The sequence below is a fragment of the Ammodytes marinus genome (assembly GCF_949987685.1).
Source record: "Ammodytes marinus genome assembly, chromosome: 13".
NCBI lineage: Eukaryota > Metazoa > Chordata > Actinopteri > Uranoscopiformes > Ammodytidae > Ammodytes > Ammodytes marinus.
In genome coordinates this window covers 22,925,960-22,947,584 of record NC_137217.1, presented here as the reverse complement: position 1 = coordinate 22,947,584, position 21,625 = coordinate 22,925,960, and the positions used below count along the sequence as shown (strand labels likewise).

Sequence of the window (21,625 nt, the reverse complement as noted above, 5' to 3'; positions counted from 1 at the left end):
CTGAACAAAACCTATGTGGTGATGAAGAATGTGAGATAGCCTATGTGAAATACTCCCTAAGAAAACTAAACGTAAATATTTTTCTAGCATTTTTTTTCCCAAAGTGGAATATCATTTAAAACTAATTCTAAAGCACAGACTAACCAGTAAAACAAGCATAACTCAAGATATTTTTTTCTGAAAATACTTGTTATTGTTGCATTGGTATCAATGATATGAAATACTGCCTCACCAAGCACATTCAGTGTCGTTGCTCCTCTAATTGCTCGTTCTCCTGCTGGTACAATGCTAACACTGTATTCTCCACTGTCATTAAGAGCCAGATTCCTGAGCTCCAGAGATCCAGTAGACATGAAGAGGGTGATCCTGTTTTCATACTCTGGTTCAGAGAAGTTATTTACATTAAAAGTGATTATATTTCTGCCTCCAAATCCCCAGTCAATTGTAAAAGATGTTATTTCTGTTAGAGTCACTGTTGTGTTGAACATCACCGTCCCTCCCACAGCAGCATTCAGAGGACCGTCTGGCAACACACCAGCTCCTTTGGTTAAACCTGGAAGATACAGTGACAGGACTAAGAAGAAACCATTGCACAACGGACCACTGGGACAACACATGATCACAATACAAAAGAAAAAACACAAAAAAAGATCTGCGCAGCTCCAAGGCTGACTCAAATAAAAGTAAAGGTGATTGCTATCTTTTACATAATATATTGGTGTGAAAGTCACAAACAATTATAACATTCAATTTAAATCATAAAATGAAGTCTAACAGTGTCCCAGTTAGCAAGACATCTGATCTTTCAGGACAGACAACCAGCACAGTAGTCATTGTCTATATCAAGATTTGGCTAATATGATTTTCAAATCAAATCTTTATTGTAAAAACTTTTTAAAATTGAAATGTCCATATTCCCCAATCCGCAAGCAATAGAAATATTTCAAAACATTCTCACCTGTTTCAGCAGGTTTTGTGATTAAAGTTAGGCTACTTTTACAAGTTACATTTAGGCTACTGTAAGTTACTCTCAAAAGCATAGCAGACCACAATATCTTGGGGTGTGCTCTTTGATCGTTTTCCACCCAACCACGTTATTTTTTTTTAAACAAGGAGGACAGCAGAACACGTCTATCTGTCAGATTAGGATTCTTACCCGTGAGAGCCACAGAGACAACACAAAGCAAAGGTAATACATCCATTGGTCTGTCTCTGTGCGGTGTCAACAGCTGAAAGATGGGCCAACGTCAGACTTCGACTGTCACATATGTGAGCCTCTAGCAGCTTTTACGTGTGACTGTGTAAAAGGGAGAGTAACCGACGTGTTGAGATCATACTAATGTCTGCATGATGATAACAAGTGAACCCAGTGAAAGTGCAGCAAGACGTCGCCCCCTTGTGGTTGTAATTGTGTTTGTATTGGTGCACAATAAAGATACATGAACACTTCTGTGGCATATTGATTTTGTACAACAGCATGTATTTAGGTTGGCTATTTAACTCTCACTGAAGCAACAAGACACATTAAAAATATTTAAGCTCACACTTTCATTTTCCTTTATTTAACCTCGAAAGATCAATTGAGGGGTGACCCTCTTTTACAATGACGTCGAGTTTGTACATATACACAATATACAATGAGAATACATAACAAGTTTACACACACACACACACACACACAGACAACAACAATTTAAAACATTCAGATCAATTGAATGAGAGACATAATAGCCTAATTAAAACAGTTACAATTGTAGCGGGGCTGATTCAAAATAATAATTTTAAATTGGTTAACAGTTATGAGTGTATTTATTTTAATTGTATGTTGTAGGCTGTTCCAGGAGTCAGGGGCACTATGGCTAAAAGCGGATTTACCAAGCTCAGACCGGGCATAGGGGACATATAACATGAGCATGTCAGTTGAGCGGGTTTGATAAAGCCCATCTGAAATAAGCAGCATTTCTGTCAAATATAGTGGTAGCTTTCCAGTCAGAGCTTTATATATAAAAATATGCCAATGTGCATCACGTCTCTCCTTAAGGGAGGACCACCCAACCTTTTCATATAAAACACAATGGTGTGTATCATAAGCATCTCCTGTAATGAATCTCAAAGCAGAGTGAAATACAGAGTCTAGGAGTTTAAGGCATGAACGAGATGCATGCCGATAAACCACATCACCGTAATCAAGGACAGACATAAAAACTGCCTCAATAATCCTTTTCCTACTGAACAACGGGAAGGTGGCTTTATTCCTATAAAAATAGCCAATCTTTTGTCGGAGACGACAGACAAGATTTTTTATGTGAAATGTAAAAGAGAGTTTTTCATCTATCCAGATGCCAAGATATTTATATTCAGTGACTCTTTCAATATGAGATCCATTATTTGTGTGAATAATAAGATCATTAAAATGTGTAATTCTTGCTCTGGAAAAGCACATATATTTTGTTTTTTCTATATTAAGGACAAGCCTGAGATCCACTAGACAGTTCTGCAGGGTGTTAAAAGAGCTCTGTAGGTTCTGAACAGATTGTTGCACTGAATCAGAAATGCAATACAGTACAGTGTCGTCAGCATACAAATGGGCATGGCAGTTTTGTAGTGATGAAACAATGTTATTGATGTAAATTGTGAATAGGACTGGACCTAAAATTGAGCCCTGCGGAACACCATTTGTAACTGTTAAAAACTCAGTTTGGTAGCTTCCCAGCTTAACTGACTGCTGTCTATCAGAGAGATAGTCCCTAAACCAGCTACATGTAGAATAATCAAAACCAATTTCATGCAGCCTCTCTAAAAGCAAATGGTGATCTAAAGTATCAAAAGCTTTTGACAGATCAACAAAAAGTGCTGCACAGTGCATTTTTTTATCGATAGCTGTAACAATGTTGTCTAAGACCAAAGTGACAGCAGATATAGTACTGTGGCCTGCCCTAAAACCAGATTGAAATGGACTCAAAATGGAAGCACTGGATAAAAAGGATTTCAACTGAGTATTAATGACTGATTCTAGAATTTTTGCCAGGCATGGGAGTTTGGAAATTGGCCTGTAATTGTTAAGATCACTTTTGTCACCCCCTTTATGTAATGGAATGACGTGAGCTTTTTTCCAGACTTTAGGAACAATACCAGAAGAGATGGAAAGATTAAAAATATGGGTTATTTGTTTTGATATGATAAGAGCAGAGAGATTTATTGAAAATGGGTCCAAATTGTCCTCTCCCATGTACTTCCTGGGGTTGATGGCAAGAAGCGCATCTACAACAATACTTGTTGGGACTTGAACAAGGCTGAAAAGAGGAGTTTTAGAGACAGGTGGTATGCTATTTTTATTTCTCGTGGTGGTAGGCGTAGAAGGCGTAGATACTCCATTGTGAAAGAGTTTACCAGCAGCTATAAAGTGTTTATTGAAAGCTAAACCAATTTCTTTCTGATCATTTAAAATATGATCATTTATTTTTAACTGACTGGGAACAGTGCTAGAATTGTTTTTGTTATAATTCACAGCCTTCCAAAATAGTGCAGGGTTGGAGTAGCAGTTTGAAATTAGTTCGAGGTAGTAGTCTGATTTAGCTTTCCTAACCATGGATATGCACCTATTTCTGATTTGTCTGAAAGCAGTCCACTTGGAGTTTTCACCAGAGCGTCTAGCTAGGGACCATGCTTTATTTCTCTCTGCAAATATATCGGACAATTCATTTGTGAACCAGGGGTTTGATCTATTTTTTACTCTGTGCTTTTTAAGGGGTGCATGCTTGTTCAAAATGGAGGAGAAAGTATTGGTGAAAAATTCTAAGGCCAATTCCACATCAGATATTTCACTTGTGAGATGAATGTCACTTTGATAGAGTTCATTTAAAAATGCTTGCTCGTTAAAACCTTTAAAATTACGCTTAATGATGATTTTGGGTTGAGATTTTTTAAGATGAATACTTCTGATACAGGCCACCGGGCAGTGATCACTGATTCCAAGCTCAAAGACACCAGCAGAAACTATTTTATTGCTTTGATTTGATAATATTAAATCGATCAAAGTTGATTTTGCTGGGTTTTTTAGATTTGGTCTTGTGGGCTCAGTTATTATTTGTGTAAGATTTAGGTTGCTACATATTTCTTTAAAAGGTTCAGAGGCACCAGAAAGCCAGTCAATGTTAAAATCACCCATCATAATGACCTCTCTATTTACATATGGAGAGATTAAATGTGCTAGCTCACTCAAGGAGCTATTTACTGCTGAAGGGGGCCTGTACACACCAATTACAACAAAACAATCATTGGATGATAAAGACAATTCCAAAGCAATAAATTCAAAGCAGCTTCGAACAGAGACAGCATGTAGTAATGATACAGAATAATGTGATTTAACATAGACAGCCACTCCCCCACCCCGTGTGGTCCTGTCTATTCTGAATAAACTATAATCATTTATTGCCACCATAGAGTCATGTGTACTGCTCTTCAACCATGATTCAGTCAGAACCAAGACATCTGGGTCAGCCTGAGATACTAAGATGTTAACATGGTCTAGTTTATTGTGCTGAAGCAAACTTCTTATGTTTAAGTGAAGAAAACCCAAACCCTTTCTTGTTTTGAGGATGTTTGGTGAGTTTAGCTTTGATATGCTCATGTCCAGGTTATCAACAGCGGGGTGGTCCAACACAATTGACCTATTACACATAATAGGTACATTTTTCAAGTTACTTGTAATCCCAAGTGGTCTGTGGCGTGACCTGTAAAATCTATGAGGAGGGATTAATGATGATCTGACAGACTGACATACAGGGATTGGGTGAGTTTTTATAGTAATGGATGTTCCAGGCCTGGAGGGGGCGCTAGATGCATGGGGACTAGTGGTCATGGAGGCTGTGTCACGTGAGCTAACTAACTCTTGACTGACCAGGTGTGGAGATAGTCAATCATGCTGGACAGAGTTTGCAAGAGGAGTGACGCTAGGAACCGATTTTATTGTTAAGAGCATATTGCTGGCCAGAAGATGTTTCCCTTGTTTGTTTAAATGCAAACCATCGCTGGCAAAGAAAGACGGTCTGTTCCAGAAAACGTTAAAATTGTCGACAAAGGGAATGCCCATGGAGAGACAATACTGTTTGAGCCAAACATGAAGTTGGCGTGCGCGGCTGAATTTGATGTCACCAAATCGAGGGGAAGGCATGGGACCAGAGACGATACATTGTTTCCCAGCGGTCAAGACGGAATCGATTAGGGCTTTAAAATCAGTTTTAAGACTTTCTGACTTTTCTGACTTAAGGTCATTTGAGCCGATATGTGTCACGACCATAGATGCAGCGGGATTACTGTGGATAATGTGTGGTAGCACTGAGTTGATGTGGGATACCTGGGCACCGGGATAGCAGAAGGTCTCCGCCCTCGGCAGGAGAACTTGTCGGACCATGGATGAGCCAATGAGGAGGCACTGGAGCTCCGCTGCTCGGCCCTGCTGCGCTGCAGAGCAACCAGGTGAAGGCCGGGCTGGATCATTAGCCTGCAGTGTTGATGCCCGCGGTCCAGAGCGGCAAAGTTGCGTAGGTTGAGCCGGGCGTCTGGTGGATCCTTCTGATCGTCTGATGATGGCATCCTGCAGCATCCTGCGTCGGTTCTCTCCCGTGTTGGAACGACGAGACGTCTGGGAAACACCGGCCACAGGTGGAGAGGAGACAGCGGCGGCGTAGGAAGCGGCGGCGGGCAGCGAAGTGACAGCGGAGGAAGAGGAGGCGGCGGGTATCGGAACAGCGGAGGGGTAGGACGTGGTGGCGCGTGCCAGGGCAGTGGTGGTATCCCTGTCCACAGGTGAACCGTGGCCAACTGGACGTGGCTGGAACCGGGGAGGAGAGCTAGAGCCATTTGCCATTGATGGAAACTCCTGTAGGCTCATAACTTCGAATCTGTTGCCAAGCTCCAGGCGCTGCGGTGTTGGGGGAGTCCGCGGACGACCACAATGTTTACCCTTGCGGGCTGTTAACCAATTTATCGGTTTAACAGGGGTCGAGCTCAGCGGGAATTGTCCATCCCCTTTGTTGACAGTCGCTGCCAGCTTAGGTTTTGCACCAAGTAGACTCCACTGATCGTTGGGTATGGCTAACACGGGCCCGGGCACAGTGACAGGAGAAGAGGATCCCACAATGGCGGAGCCGGGCCACGGGAGAGTAGGATCATCGCCTGCCATGCAGAGGGAGCCGCAGCCAGAGGATCTTAGGGCGACAAGGTGCTTCATTTGAGTGGAAGCAACAGAGGATAGCTCCATGATGATGTCGTTTTTACCCCTGAGTTCAGCTTGCAGACCAGAGATCCTCTCCTTCAGTCGACCTAAGGTAAGATTGCATTCACACGTTTGTAGCATAGTGGTAGCTGGTGCTAGCTTGCTGTATGGAGCTGCTGCGTTCAGTGCAGGGTTGGTGATATCCCGTGTAGATGGTAGAGCCTTGGCCCAGCCTGGCCTGGTGGGGATGGTGAAGCCTGTGCTGTTGCTCAGGTGAGCGTGCTACTGCTGTTGCTCAGGTGAGCGTGTGCTGCATGAGCTGCGTGTGCTGCGTGAGCTGCGTGTGCTGCGTGAGCTGCGTGTGCTGCGTGAGCTGCGTGAGCTGCGTGTGCTGCGTGAGCTGCGTGTGCTGCGTGAGCTGCATTGCTGAGGGGTAATTAAAAGTAATTTGACAGTCTACTAGCACATTTATCAACCTAGAATGGGCTAATGTAAATGAGGCAACAATTATATTTTAATCATTTGAAAGTCAATTGGTGTTGACAAATCAGTTGCTGAATTTCAATTCTCTAAACTAAAAGCAAGGAACATGTTTCATAGAAGAAGAGCATGGATGTTGTTTGAACCAACCGAACATGTGTTTTTCTAAATATATCAAATGTGTGAGGATGAATTTGGAGGAAATTATTAAATGATTCAAAGGGCATCCACTCTATTTCTATGCTATACGAAGCCTCAAAGCCTATGAGTCGTCCGCCGCATTCATCCTGCGTTTATATTGTTTTCTAGTGTTCCAGCGTTCAGGGTGTAAGTTTAGTCACCCCCTCATTGTTAAATCTACTGAATTCGACCTACCTGCTCTGTGTGTCTGCATCTGGGTCCGACCCCCCTTTCCCCATTCTCTACAAAATGTAACACATTTCCCACTAATCATAAGCTTTGATGAAGAGTTGGAACTAGATTTTACATGATACCATGTGATTTTATAAAAACACATTTTAAAACCTTAAAGCTTATCCAAGGATCAATAAAAAAAAACTTGATGTTAAGACCCATTTGCCATGCCCTAAGTTCAGTCCCTCTCAGACATGTCACAGTTCCAGGGTTAACCAAAGGAGCTGGTGTGTTGCCACACATCCATGCAGCTGCAAGAGGGACAGTGATGTTCACCACAACACTGAACCCAACAGAAATAAACAATTTTGTTGATGCACCTCATCAGCCTTGGAGTCCTTTCAGGTGAGCTCTGAGCATTTGATAACAGATTAAAGCAAATATGTATTCACTTATTTCTCAAAATGTTACCATTCCTTTCTGACACTCAAAAGTATCAGAATACATTGACTCAGCAATGACATTTTTGCCATTTAGAAATATACCTTCAAATATTTAAACGATAATGCAGTAAACAATGAAATAGTCAATTAATCATGAAGAAAAAACCTTAAGAACAGCGTGCAATAGCCTACATTTGAATTAAACACTTTTTTCTGTGTTGTTTTGTGATCTAAGCTCTATTTCATGAGACGAGTGATGAAGTCAAAATTTAACTTATCGAACACTTCTACAACTTAAACCTTAAAACAGTCAACCTCATGGTGGTGCAAGAGCACACATAAAGGTTAAACCCAAGAGAGGATTTTATTTTTGAATTTCATAGCAATCTATCAGAAGTTGTTGAGATATTTCTTAATAGGTACAATGCATGACATATTTGTTGTTGGTTCTGAATGTTAAGTCGTCTAAAAATAGGAAAAGTACTTTGATTCTTAAATATCTTTTTTAAAGTGGCTTGTTGAGGGTATTGTTAATGATCAACAAGATGGACCTCGATGATCGGTGGGCGGACCTTGCAGCGGTATCATGGGGAAATCCCCATTGCCCATACTTCCTTGAACTAACTTCATATATTGACATCAGCTTCCATTATCCTGATATGAGCTAATGGAAAGTGAAGGAGTGTGATCCCTTTTTTCTCTACTCATACTTGTTTACACTGCCGGTGAAATGGGAATAGCTGTGATGCACCTCATCAGCCTTGGAGTCCTTTCAGGTGAGCTCTGAGCATTTGATAACAGATTAAAGCAAATATGTATTCACTTATTTCTCAAAATGTTACCATTCCTTTCTGACACTCAAAAGTATCAGAATACATTGACTCAGCAATGACATTTTTGCCATTTAGAAATATACCTTCAAATATTTAAACTATAATGCAGTAAACAATGAAATAGTCAATTAATCATGAAGAAAAAACCTTAAGAACAGCGAGCAATAGCCTACATTTGAATTAAACACTTTTTTCTGTGTTGTTTTGTGATCTAAGCTCATCACAACATCGACCCGTTTGGCAATGTTGTTATTGCAGTCCTTCTCAGTACTGTAACTGTATCTTCCAGGTTTAACCAAAGGAGCTGGTGTGTTGCCAGACGGTCCTGTGAATGCTGCTGTGGGAGGGACGGTGATGTTCAACACATCAGTGACTCTAACAGAAAAACCATCTTTTACAATTGACTGGGGATTCGGAGACAGACCTATAATCACTTTTAATGTAAATAACATAACTGTTCCAGAGTATGAAGGCAGGATCACCCTCTTCATGTCTACTGGATCTCTGGAGCTCAGGCATCTGGCTCTTAATGATACTGGAGAATACAGAGTTAACATTTTACCAGCAGGAGAAGGAGCAATTAGAGGATCAACAACATTGAATGTGCTTGGTGAGGCAGTGTTTCATATTATTGATACCAATGCAACAATAACAAGTATTTTCAGAAGTTTCGTTCGTATTGTTAAGTTTTCCTATGGAGCATTTCACATATCTCACAGTCTTCATCACCACATTTTCTCAGTTGTCATCACAAGGGGTAATGGGCAGTTGTAATAAATCATCATATCATCTGTGAGCCCTAGAGGACTGTCTGTTAACATGCGACTGAATTTGCATATACTTAAGGCTCTCGATGATAACTTGACTACTGGTTACACAACAAAAACCTGAGCTTTGGTTGTGAGCTTGGGAAAACATATTTTTTAAACTGATGAGCAATATCCAATGGTATGAATACAAGCGCTGGTATCATTGTTATGTTGAAAAACAACAACATGTAATTGAAACACTGAGTTTGCAGTTTTCTTTTGTACATACACTGTATAGCTTTGACTGTATAAAGGAGACATTGATTAAAGTTGTGAAGTTACACATATTAAGGGTTGTTAGAAAAAATATCTGAAAACCAACCACAAAAAAGTACAGCCTAAAATTACGGCTGAATTCATTCAACAATTCCTGTGATTTATACAGCATTTTGTTTCTCTGGTATGTCTATCATCATGATCAAAAAATAAAGTAAGAAAGAGTAATAAGTAAGAAAGTGTTAACTTTAGTGTCAGGGGGGGGGGAGCATTCAATGTGCAGCCATGAAAACTCAACTGTACCAGAATAAACATGGGATCATTCCCAACCACTGCAGTATTCCACTCTACTTCACCTTTGTTATGTGGTGGCAAGCATGAAACCATTTTGTTTCTCACCCACAGAGCCAGTCTTGGGTGTCACAGCAACTCCCAGCAGCACAGACTTGGTGGAGTTCAACAGCTCTGCCCGTCTGTCCTGCTCTGTCTCCTCTGGATCCTCTCTCTCTTTCCTCTGGCTGAACGGCAGCTCTGAGGTTACAGCCAGTGACAGAGTTCAGCTCACTGATGGAGGCTCCACTCTCACTATAGTCAATGTGACCCGCTATGACCAGGGACCTTTCATGTGTCGTGTGTCCAATCCTGTCAGTAACAGCACCAGTGATCCAGTAAACCTCTTCATCAGCTGTGAGTTACTAACCTACATGTGCATAATGCCTCACAGTGACTCAAGCTGCATGCCATTTGTCTTTTAACATTCTGTATTTTAATTCAGTTCTTTTTTAAATGTCTTTTTCAGTTGGCCCAGAAAATACAGATTTGGCACTATCTCCATCACAAGAATACTATGGAGAGGGATCAGACATCATCCTGTCCTGCTCAGCTGACTCCAGACCTGCTGCCTTGTTTAAGTGGTTTCTGAATGGAGACCTGCAGTCTGATACTGGACCAGAGCTCAGACTGATGAACATTCAGAAGAGTCACAGTGGTAACTACAGCTGTCAGGCCTTTAACAACAAAACTCTGAGATATGAAACATCTCAGCCGGCATTTATCTCTGTCCTGGGTAAGTTGGAATTTTATTGGCAAAGAGTTTTATCAAATCACTGCATCTAAATATTAGATAGTAATAATAAAAATATTAAAAAATAAAATAAAAATACAAACAAGGAAAAGACCATTTGTGTTACATTTGGGATTACAGGTAGAAAATAACCAAAGGCCTTTGACAAAAGCAGAGCTAAAAGGGTTCTATAGCCACTTAAACATTGATAATGTGTTAATGTTGAGTTTACATCTTGTTCCACTGCGTTCAAGTAGACAAGCAAGCAGTAATAGCAGGTTTAAGGGTTTCTACTTCATTAAGAGTTGTGGTCAAACCTTTGACGCAAAGCCCCCTGTTCTAAAGTTCCTATATAATTATTTACTCAGTCAACTGTCAGTGACTCAGTTACTTTGGTTCCTGTTTTCATGTTCTCATTTAAAATCCGTGATTTTTGCTCAACAGAGAGAATATCAGGTGTTTCTGTCACACCATCAACAAACCTGTCAATTGAAGGGAACTCATTCAACTTAACCTGTGATGCTGCTGGCTCTCTGTTAACCAGACGATGGTTGAAGGATGGCTCAGATGTGAATCTGACTGACAACATAATACTCTATGATGAGAAGAGAGTGCTGTCTTTTCAACCTCTAAAGAGAAAAGACAGTGGAGAATATTCCTGTTATATCAGCAATCCTATCAGCACCGCGGAAGCTAGCTACAACACGGTTGTTAACTGTAGGTATCAAACTGTACAGTGTACATTTACTGTTCAAATGGAAACAGCAATTTATAGGTAATCATTAAACAATTATAGTTTTGCTACGGTAAGAACATTATAACGTCCTGTTTTTCAGATGGACCAGAGAACGTTCACATCACAGGTCCAAATCAGATAGATTTTGATCAGACCTTAACATTAACCTGCTCTGCTGAGTCGACACCATCCGCTACTTTCATCTGGTCACTGAATGGGACAGAGATACACAATTCTCCTGTGTTCACTAAAAACACCACTGTTTCTTCTGACAATGGCAACTATATATGTCAATCCATAAATAATATAACGGGGAGAACATCATCTGCCACCCATCAATTGACTATAACAGGTTAAGTTATGTTGTTTTGTGGTAACAGTAAATGAAATAAGTAACCTGTGCAACCTTGATCAAGCTGACTTTCATTTCAGAACAATATATTAATTTTCTTGGAAATCATGACTCAAAAATAATAATCGTTTATAAACATGTTGTGCCTGACTTAAAACATGTACTGTAAAGATTACATTGCTGGTGTGGCACTGCAAACATTAGGGTGCACTCACATTAGGGAAACATTTTGCTAATGCCCCAAGGTCTCTTCTGTTATATTTCAGATTTATCAGACAGAGGTCTATCAGCTGGTGCTATTGCTGGAATAACAATAGCCACATGTTTCATGGCGGGTGTTGGGGCTACTGGAGGGTTCTATATTTATAAAAAGAAGTGAGTGAAAGAAAGCCTTTATTATATCACTCTTCAGACCTATTACTTTTCCTCTTTCATCATAAATTGTATGCAGTGGTAATTAGTTTTGTATATTCCTACAGTACTTTCAGAAAATATGGCTTTTTAATATGATTTTGATTATTGTAAGTAAAGCTGGACATATTTTAACAATGCTTTATTTCAAATATTTAGAATGAAAAGCAAACCTCAGACACATAACACAGGTGAGTCATCTTCGGATTTAAACTCACACCAGACTATCAATGAATACTTTATGAAAGAAAATTTCAGATTACTTGAATAAAAATGTTTTGCATAGGAAAAGAAGAACATGTCTATGAGAACACTTCAGCAATATATGAGAACGTATAAACTCAACAGTCTTTCCCTTGAAAGGTGAGTTTTGAACTCATTATTCTGACCTAGAGATAAGGGATATACATATTTAGAAGGGGGATTACTATATTACTATGAGCAACAACTGATCAGTAAAGCATACAGTACGTCAAAACAGCATTGTATTACTTGTATACCTTGTTTACTTCTTTGTCCTGCAGATAATCTTAAAAGGAAAGCATTTGTAAAGTCAACACCTGCACCAAGAAAAAGAAGAGCTGCCAATTTTGTTTTGGCAGAAAAGCTCCACAAAGAGATGACAGATGTAGCAGCAAGGTCATGGTATTTTCACGGCCAAACAATGTTCCATCTCTACAAACATTTAATTACAGAGTGTCAGAAGCATACAGTATCTCTTGCATTTCCGGCCACCTGTATTATTAAGTTGAAATACCTTCTTTTGTTGCACTTAGACAGTTAAGAACACTGGTGTGTGAGTTTAATTGTGGTGTATGATAATACACCATGATGACATACATTTTAAAATATGTTTTCTGTATATTAAATGTTCTTATATTGTTTTGTTCTCAAATGTAAAGATATTGGGTTGGTATATACGCCATTTTGCATTTCTTAAATGTGTAAAAATACAATATTTTATCTTTTGCAGCAAGCACCTCATTATGAACATTTTCTCTGTCATGTGTTTCTAACAACAACGGAATAGCTGAGCATCTTTTGAATGCAATGTCTCACTGTAAACTATTTTAATAAAGCTGTACATATCCTCTTGTATTCCTTTGTTTACTTGAATTGATAAATACAACGTTTCCCCATTTACCTGTTACAAACCCTAAACACAACCAATACATAAATGTTCATGGTTTAAATCATGTGTGCCTCTTGACTATAATCCCAAGATGTATGGACAAGTGAAAGCTCAACATTAGACTTTGACTCGTTATTAAAGTGTTTATATGGCAGTAGTGAACACATGACTCATGTCCCAAGTGCTGTGTTGCAAAACGCCTAAAGATTTATGTTTTGAATCTGCAGATAACTTTAATGCCAAAAGCTGCTGTATGCTGCTCTCTTGTGGTCAAACTGTAGTTCTGGCACCCAAGTGCATTAAAGAAATTATGCAACGTGATATTGAAATGATTTACAGAGCAGATTATTTCTCCTGGATATTCAACTTCATATCACAATTGTTCTCACTTGAGTTAAACAGCATTTCTAATACTTCACAATGTATAGACAAAATTAATGTCTATATTATTTGATAATTACTGGTTAAATTTCATTGAGACCAGTGTTCTTGCTGAATTAAAATATAAAGTCTGAAAGCAGTGCTGTGAAGATTGGTACCACACTGACTATACAAGGTATGGATACTGTATGCATGTCATTTCATGAGTTAATACTCAATAAGGAGTGACTGCCCAGCAGACTGCAAGGACCCCTCCAGGGCTTGAAGAAAAATGCAACATTAAACAAAAAGAAAAATTGGTAAAGTCATTTAAGTTCTCTCTTAGTTACCTGATCAAGAGAAAATATTTTTTTGCACATTGTGTGTGACAGTATCTACTGTATTCGAAATATTCATCCATTGTGCATTAATTTTTTAACTAATAAACCGAAAAACAACCAGAAATGCATCACACCTTGTTAATTATTATTTATGAACCCTGTAGAGCAATGTTCCTGAGATAGTGATTAATGACCATAATAAATATTGTATGACACCTGCTGTACAAAAAAAATAATGGATTATGTCTGTGTGACACACACTCAACGGTGGTGTATTTCATATGAGTATTCAGACACTAATTCATTATTCTCAAAGCTAAAAAAGAATGGAACCTTGAGTCATTTGGATTGAACATGAAAATGTTCAAGTAAATGCCAAACATGAAATTAAATGAAAGATTAGCGTTCTTATTTTATCACTTCGGATATTTCCAGACTTAGTCTAAAGTCTATATAGAGCAACAGGGACACTTTAAAACAGAGTAGTAGTGTATAAACACTGTATTGCTTTTATTCTGATTTGATTACATGACAATCAATTGACAAAATAATGTACTGAGAACTGAGAATTTTACTGAACGGAGAGGTTTACTGAATCACTGGAGACACTACTGACAAGATTGGACACACGACACATGAACGGTCCCTGGTCATAGCGGGTCATATTGACTATAGTGAGAGTGGAGTTTATATCAGTGATCTGAACTCTGTCACTGGCTGTAACCTCAGAGCTGCCGTTCAGCCAGAGGAAAGAGAGAGAGGATCCAGAGGAGAGAGCTGTTGAACTCCACCAAGTCTCTGCTGCTGGGAGTTGCTGTTACACCCAAGACTGGCTCTGTGAGGGAGAAACAAAATGGTTTCATGCTTGCCACCACATAACAAAGGTGAAGTAGAGTGGAATACTGCAGTGGTTGGGAATTATCTGATGGTCATCCTGGTACAGTTGCGTTTTCATGGCTGCATATTGAATGCTTTTTATTTTTGTCAACACTTTCCTACTTTTTATATGATGATGATAATACACACACCAAAGAGGGCATTTCAGGTTTTTATAAAATGCTGTATCAATCATAGGAATTATTGAATGAATTCAACTGTAATTTTAGGCTGTACTTTTTTGTGGTTGGTTTTCAGGTCTAATTGAACAACCCTTAATATGTGTAACCTCAAAAAACTTTAATCAATGTCTCCTTAATACAGTCAATGCTATATGTTAAAAAATAAAAAACTGCAAACTCAGTGTTTCAATTACATGTTGTTGTTTTTCAACATAACAATGATACTAGTGTTTGTATTCATACCATTGGATATTGTTCATCAGTTTAAAAGATGTTTTTCCCAAGATTACAACCAAAGCTCAGGTTTTTGAGTAGCCTATTCGTTGGGTAGCCAGTAGTCAAGTTCTCATCGAGGGCCTTAAGTATGCAACATCAGTCACATGTTAACAGACAGTCCTCCTAGGAAAACTAAATGTAAATATTTTTCTATTAGCATTTTTTTTCCAAAGTGGAATATAATTATTTTTTTTTATTTAAAGCACAGACTAACCAGAAAAACAAGCAAAACTCAAGATAATGTTTTTTTTTCTGAAAACACTTGTTATTGTTCCATTGGTATCATTATATGAAACACTGCCTCACCAAGCACATTCAATGTTGTTGATCCTCTAATTGCTCGTTCTCCTGCTGGTAAAATGTTAACTCTGTATTCTCCAGTATCATTAAGAGTCAGATGCCTGAGCTCCAGAGATCCAGTAGACATGAAGAGGGTGATCCTGTCTTCATACTCTGGTTCAGAGAAGTTATTTACATTAAAAGTGATTATATTTCTGCCTCCAAATCCCCAGACAATTGTAAAAGATGTTTTTTCTGTTAGAGTCACTGATGTGTTGAACATCACCGTACCTCCCACAGCAGCATTCAGAGGACCGTCTGGCAACACACCAGCTCCTTTGGTTAAACCTGGAAGATACAGTGACAGGACTAAGAAGAAATCATTGCATATCGGACCACTGGGACAACACATGATCACAATACAAAACACAAAAAAAGATCAGCGCAGCTCCAAGGCTGACTCAAATAAAAGTAAAGGTATTTGCTATATTTTACATAATACATTGGTGAAGTCACAAACAATTATAACATTCAATTTAAATCATAAAATGAAGTCTAACAGTGTCCCAGTTAGCAAGACATCTGATTTTTCAGGACAGACAACCAGCACAGTAGTCATTGTCTATATCAAGATTTGGCTAATATGATTTTCAAATCAAATCTTTATTGTAAAAACTTTTTAAAATTGAAATGTCCATATTCCCCAATCCGCAAGCAATAGAATAACATATTTGAAAACATTCTCACCTGTTTCAGCAGGTGTTGTGGTTAAATTTAGGCTACTTTTACAAGTTACATTTAGGCCACTGTAAGTTACTCTCAAAAGCATAGCAGACCACAATATCTTGGGGTGTGCTCTTTGATCGTTTTCCACCCAACCACGTTATTTTTTTTTTAACAAGGAGGACAGCAGAACACGTCTATCTGTCAGATTAGGATTCTTACCCGTGAGAGCCACAGAGACGACACAAAGCAAAGGTAATACATCCATTGGTCTGTCTCAGTGCGGTGTCAACAGCTGAAAGATGGGCCAACGTCAGACTTCGACTGTCACATATGAGCCTGTGGCAGCTTTTACGTGTGACTGTGTAAAAGGGAGAGTAACCGACGTGTTGAGATCATACTAATGTCTGCATGATGATAACAAGTGAACCCACTGAAAGTGCAGCAAGACGTCGCCCCCTTGTGGTTGTAATTGTGTTTGTATTGGTGCACAATAAAGATGCATGAATATGGAAGAGTTTATTAGACTTTAATATCTGTGAAAGCAAAACAGTTTTGTAAAAGCACAGAAGACAATTGACAAGTGTGTATCATGATTCACACGTATTTCACTATCCACAAACCTGTAATTTTTGACTTGCAAATATGTAGAACTTACTCTGAAAATACAAAGTCATATTTACGCATTTACGGATCTGTTTCTGCTTGTGAAAAGGGGTTTGCATATTTGTGGATTGCCTCCTGTGAGTTTGTGAGCCACATTACATTTTTACATAATTTTGTCCAACTTCTACCACCGAGATCTGTAGAACAAGCGTTACAAATGTGAAGTGCAATAATTTGTATGTGTGTAATTGTGTTTTGTAAAGTTATATCCACACAAAGAAAAAGCGATTTGCAAATATGTAGAATTTAGTCTGTAAATGTGTATTTTAATTTTGCATAATTTTTTAATTTTTTTTTAATGCAAATAGTTTCACCACAAAAAAAGACATGTCAACTCTTATTTACACATTTACAGAACCATTTCTACATGTGAAACTGGCTCTGCGCATTTGTGGATCGCTTCCTGTGCGCTCACGGAATATTGTCCCATTCGTGCCGCAGGGATCTGCAAAACGCCACCTGTAAAATGAGACCTGTATTTTGAATTCTGTACTTTAGGTGCAGTTAGACAGGTCCACCAGCAGATGGCGCACTCGCGGGGCAGCCTTTATCTATCGGCGAACCACATGGTCCCCTTGACCAATCAAAAGAGCTTGTTTAGGGGCGGCCACCTCATTGGTTCATTTGGAGGCCTGTCACACGAACAGAGGAGGGAAAAAAAGCTGTCCACAGCTCAAGCTCATTCTCGAGTTCGTCGGACATTATTCCTCGTTAGTGAGCAGGAAAGCAGCTGGCTGCAGACTAGCGGAGCTGAGTATCGGTGATAAGAGAGGTATGTTGTTATGCTGACCCACCATTATACTATCATACAGTAGTTTGTGCGCTGGTCACCTGCGAGGGTAATCAGCATTTCTTGCTAGGCTATTTAGCGAGCTAGCTGACATGTTACACACTAAGCATGATTATTTGAGTTTGTCGCCATCATTTTTAGCACACAGACATGCCGCGACCCGCGACAGGCAAAGCTTCTCCCTTTCATATAATATTTCAATTGTAATACAACAATATGCCAACTAATTAGATGGTCATTTAAATGCAGGCTATACATGTGTGGGGCATACCTCTAAAAAAAATTAACGTTTTACTCTTAGTAATATGTGTGTTGGTCACCTCCTGTGTATCTAGTAAATGGTGTTACAGGGTTAAAGTGATAGTATTGTGAGCTTGGTGTAGTTAAAGAATTGCAGTAACATTGCCAAAGTATTGTGATCAGATGAGTTTCATAATTATGCACTTCAGGGGAGATTGCCATTATAAGAATTTAGCATGGTAAAACATGATTAGCATCACCTTGTTTATTTTTATATTATCCATAGTTTACAACGTAACACATGCTGTCAAAGAAAGGTACTACAAGCCTCCCCCTGACTGTTATGGTGCTTTCAGCTAGACCTGATTTAAAATAAAATAATGCTAAGAATACCAAGAGCCAGTAGAAGTGTAATGAGATTGTTATTAAAACATGTATATTCGTGTCACATGATTGTGTAACCTATAAGGTTTCTGTCATTCTTGTAACATATGGTATTTTTCCTCCTTTAGGAAATGCTGCTGAATCATTGACTGACTGCACTACGGACCAGCAAAGCTGTCACCATGGTGCACCTGTGGACCTAGACCATCTCCAGTTTATACTGTTACGGGACCAAACCAACTTCAGATCCCACATGCAAATCATTGGTTATGTGAAGGGTCATCTCTCTCATATCCCGGTTAAAATTACCCTATAGATATCACACTCAAGGACTAAAGGCAGTGCATTAACCCAATGCTCATTACTTGGTTACCCATGTACATTTTGCATTAGTCCATTGTATACAAGTTGGAAAATTACAGAAATAAAATAAACAATTGAATGTATTTGAGCATATGGTTTCATGTTTTGCATGTTGATGAAGTGGGATGTTCCACTTGCTTCCACTCATGTCAGCCCTGGGAATCTCCCAGCCAATCCAGAATTTGACCATTTTAAAGCTTGTGGAAGTGCAAACGACTAAAGGACTGTACTAACAATTACCAAAGAACTGGAAACGGAGATAATTGAGTAACTGCATGCTTGACACAGACACATACGGCTAGTTTGAAAATGGTTAAGTGGTGAAAATATTGTATTTATACTGTACACATTTTATTTGTTTTAGGGGGTAATTGTTTTTTGCTGCTTGCCCTGTTCACAGGCGTTACATTGCTATGCTCGGGCACTCCTGCCTGCTTGTACAAACTGTGTGATGTCGACCACAATCTACTGCAGCTAAAACACAATGACTATGGATAACCAAATTCTGCAAATAATCTGAACTGAATCCAAACACTGTATCCTGAGGATGTATGTTTATTTGACATGTTTCTTTACTTTTTATGCATCGCTATGGACCCATTTGTGAATCTGAAATAAATTATGGATATCCCTTGAATGGCCACATAGTGTGTTGCTGTGAGTTCACTTTGTCCATGGGCCAGACCAGAAATCGGTACAATCTTGGTGCTCATGTGCACCTCTCGAATATGTATTGATGCGATATACCTTTTATATTTTAAGCTTTATGGTGGTTTTCCCCTCTTACAGCAAAAGTAAGCGCTAGTCATTGAAGGTGAGACACTGCAGGGGAATAGGATATGTTATATTTGTAGATATCATCTTGAAACTTTTCCAGTTGATTACTAGCATTAAAACAATTCGTTTTTGTGTTACCATTTGTTCAGAAATGCTTTATAAATATTCTATTCTGACTGCAGAGATGCTAATTCACGGAAAGGGGTGCATAAAGGGCAACTAGTGAGCTCTTGTAAAGCTGTTGGGAAAGTCCTAAGCCCTCAATTAATTAACATGCTGAAAATTGCTTTTAATTTAAAGGCTCTATCCATCCTGGCTTTATCCAACATCTATATTTTGGTTTGATTTTGCTTTTGCAAATGTTCACAAAATAAGTCACTGTATCCTGAGGATGGATGTTTATTTGACATGTTTCTTTACTTTTTGGCATTGCTATGGACCTATTTGTGAATCTGAAATAAAGAATGATTGGTAGGGTGAGTTGCCCTAATGTGGGACACTGCCTAATGTGGGACACCTAAGGTCTAGAGCATTTATCTTTTATTTCTAACACATGTAAATAGATAATATTGTTGTCAAATCCAAGCAGGGGTTCCCTGTGATTGAAATCACATGAATTTACAATTTTGATTTTAAAGATAAGGGAGTCAAAAAGGAAGTAAACCATGTGAAGTCCAGACAAAGGACAGTGACATGGTTTGAGAGGAACTCAATGCTAAGGCTATACATTTTTCATTAACAAAACAATGTTGCCATTTGTTATCAGATTATGTTTATGATACAACTATGCATCAAAGTATGCAATGATATTGGGAAAATGTTTTAAGTTGTTTTTCATCTTCAATCAATCTGTAGCTGTCCCACATTCGGAAAGGTGTTTCCAAGAGTGGGACAGCATGATTTGCCTAATCTGGGACAGTCATTTAAATTGGGGAAATACACATGCAGGAAAATCAAATGTGCAATATGAATTTTATTCAAGGTTTACAGGTCTAATACTCTTATAAAGAAAGCATCCCTGAAGCAAATAGAAATTAACTAAACCCTGTGCCTAGGAAATAGTAATTTTCTCATGTCCTATGTTAACTCAATGCAATGTATTACAGGTCAGGCTATAATGGCAAAGCGCAGAGTTGGGACATGAAGCCAGTGCAAGAAAAGTATTGTTCAAATTGAAACCATCAAACCTGAGTAATGTACCTAAGACCATGAGTGTTAGCAGATACGTTTGATTTGAATTAGTTAAGGGGATATTGTTTTTTTCTGCATAATACAGACTGTCCCAGATTAGAGCGACACACTGTCCCAGATTAAAGCAAACACCTTTTCTTGAGCAATTTTGCACATGGACCACTAATATACGTGCCATCACTTCTCTGAGTATGATATCTGAATTATTTCTTCTCTTTTAATTAGCCAACATCTTGGGGATTTCAGAATGGTATCATGTATGGGTCAAATATATTGGCTTCATATGTTAATATCGTACATAAATTGAAATTGCAAAAAGTGTCCCACATTAGGGCAACTCACCCTACCAATCATTCTTTATTTCAGATTCACAAATAGGTCCATAGCAATGCCAAAAAGTAAAGAAACATGTCAAATAAACATCCATCCTCAGGATACAGTGACTTATTTTGTGAACATTTGCAAAAGCAAAATCAAACCAAAATATAGATGTTGGATAAAGCCAGGATGGATAGAGCCTTTAAATTAAAAGCAATTTTCAGCATGTTAATTAATTGAGGGCTTAGGACTTTCCCAACAGCTTTACAAGAGCTCACTAGTTGCCCTTTATGCACCCCTTTCCGTGAATTAGCATCTCTGCAGTCAGAATAGAATATTTATAAAGCATTTCTGAACAAATGGTAACACAAAAACGAATTGTTTTAATGCTAGTAATCAACTGGAAAAGTTTCAAGATGATATCTACAAATATAACATATCCTATTCCCCTGCAGTGTCTCACCTTCAATGACTAGCGCTTACTTTTGCTGTAAGAGGGGAAAACCACCATAAAGCTTAAAATATAAAAGGTATATCGCATCAATACATATTCGAGAGGTGCACATGAGCACCAAGATTGTACCGATTTCTGGTCTGGCCCATGGACAAAGTGAACTCACAGCAACACACTATGTGGCCATTCAAGGGATATCCATAATTTATTTCAGATTCACAAATGGGTCCATAGCGATGCATAAAAAGTAAAGAAACATGTCAAATAAACATACATCCTCAGGATACAGTGTTTGGATTCAGTTCAGATTATTTGCAGAATTTGGTTATCCATAGTCATTGTGTTTTAGCTGCAGTAGA

The 21,625-nt window shown here is 38.7% G+C and overlaps 2 protein-coding genes across 2 annotated transcripts in view; one reads left to right on the top strand and one right to left on the bottom strand.

Annotated features, from left to right (window-relative positions):
* The window catches only part of LOC307259672 (hemicentin-1-like), a gene marked incomplete at its 5' end in the record, with an annotated part of 41,005 nt that extends 33,889 nt beyond the window's left edge, over positions 1 to 7,116 (bottom strand). Inside the window, 4 exons of the mRNA XM_080039616.1 lie at positions 233 to 379; positions 492 to 603; positions 5,357 to 6,455; positions 7,073 to 7,116. Of these exons, the coding sequence (XP_079895742.1) occupies positions 233 to 379; positions 492 to 603; positions 5,357 to 6,455; positions 7,073 to 7,116 (1,402 nt within the window). The remainder of the gene's footprint in view (positions 1 to 232; positions 380 to 491; positions 604 to 5,356; positions 6,456 to 7,072) is intronic.
* Positions 7,117 to 8,224: 1,108 nt separating this feature from the next.
* Positions 8,225 to 21,625, top strand: part of LOC307259671 (cell adhesion molecule CEACAM5-like) — a gene marked incomplete at both ends in the record, with an annotated part of 36,706 nt that continues 23,305 nt past the window's right edge. Inside the window, 4 exons of the mRNA XM_080039615.1 lie at positions 8,225 to 8,270; positions 8,791 to 8,937; positions 9,758 to 10,039; positions 10,152 to 10,418. Coding sequence (XP_079895741.1) covers positions 8,225 to 8,270; positions 8,791 to 8,937; positions 9,758 to 10,039; positions 10,152 to 10,418 — 742 coding nt within the window. The remainder of the gene's footprint in view (positions 8,271 to 8,790; positions 8,938 to 9,757; positions 10,040 to 10,151; positions 10,419 to 21,625) is intronic.